The sequence below is a fragment of the Eurypyga helias genome, unplaced genomic scaffold (assembly GCF_000690775.1).
Source record: "Eurypyga helias isolate BGI_N326 unplaced genomic scaffold, ASM69077v1 scaffold33308, whole genome shotgun sequence".
Classification (NCBI taxonomy): Eukaryota; Metazoa; Chordata; class Aves; order Eurypygiformes; family Eurypygidae; genus Eurypyga; species Eurypyga helias.
This window is the reverse complement of record NW_010265522.1, coordinates 1-418: the sequence shown is the minus strand read 5'-3', so window position 1 is coordinate 418 and position 418 is coordinate 1. Positions and strand designations below refer to the sequence as shown.

Sequence of the window (418 nt, the reverse complement as noted above, 5' to 3'; positions counted from 1 at the left end):
CTCTCTGCTGCAGGGCTGGCAGCAGCAGTCCGGTTTCCCATCTGCACCCAAAGCATCCCAGAGAACTCCAGGTCCTTGCTATTCACCCCTCTCTGCTCCGACCCACGGCCTCAGCCCCTCTCGGGTTTTGGGAATGGCTAACAAATACCTCTGGGCCTCCAACAAACAGCTGGATGATCCAGCTGTAGGTAAACTGAGGCAGAGGGAACCCCCAAACCAGCTCCTCACCTTCCAGCGTGCACAGCCGGCTGGAGAATCCCCCCTGGAATTGGATGTGGAGCTGTGAGACCTTGACAGTGCGGGGAAAATCCAGGGTCACCCACTGGCACGTGCCCTGGAGACAGGAATGACACCGGGGCTCTGTTACGGGGTGTCGGATGCACGCATGGCTCCCATCCCCCCATACACGGCTCCCGTC

At 60.0% G+C, this 418-nt stretch overlaps 1 protein-coding gene across 1 annotated transcript in view; it reads right to left on the bottom strand.

Moving 5' to 3' along the window:
- The window catches only part of NR2C2AP (nuclear receptor 2C2-associated protein), a gene marked incomplete at its 5' end in the record, with an annotated part of 974 nt that extends 640 nt beyond the window's left edge, over positions 1-334 (bottom strand). The window contains one exon of the mRNA XM_010156781.1: positions 229-334. Within this exon, the coding sequence (XP_010155083.1) occupies positions 229-334 (106 nt within the window). The remainder of the gene's footprint in view (positions 1-228) is intronic.
- Positions 335-418: the final 84 nt, after the last annotated feature.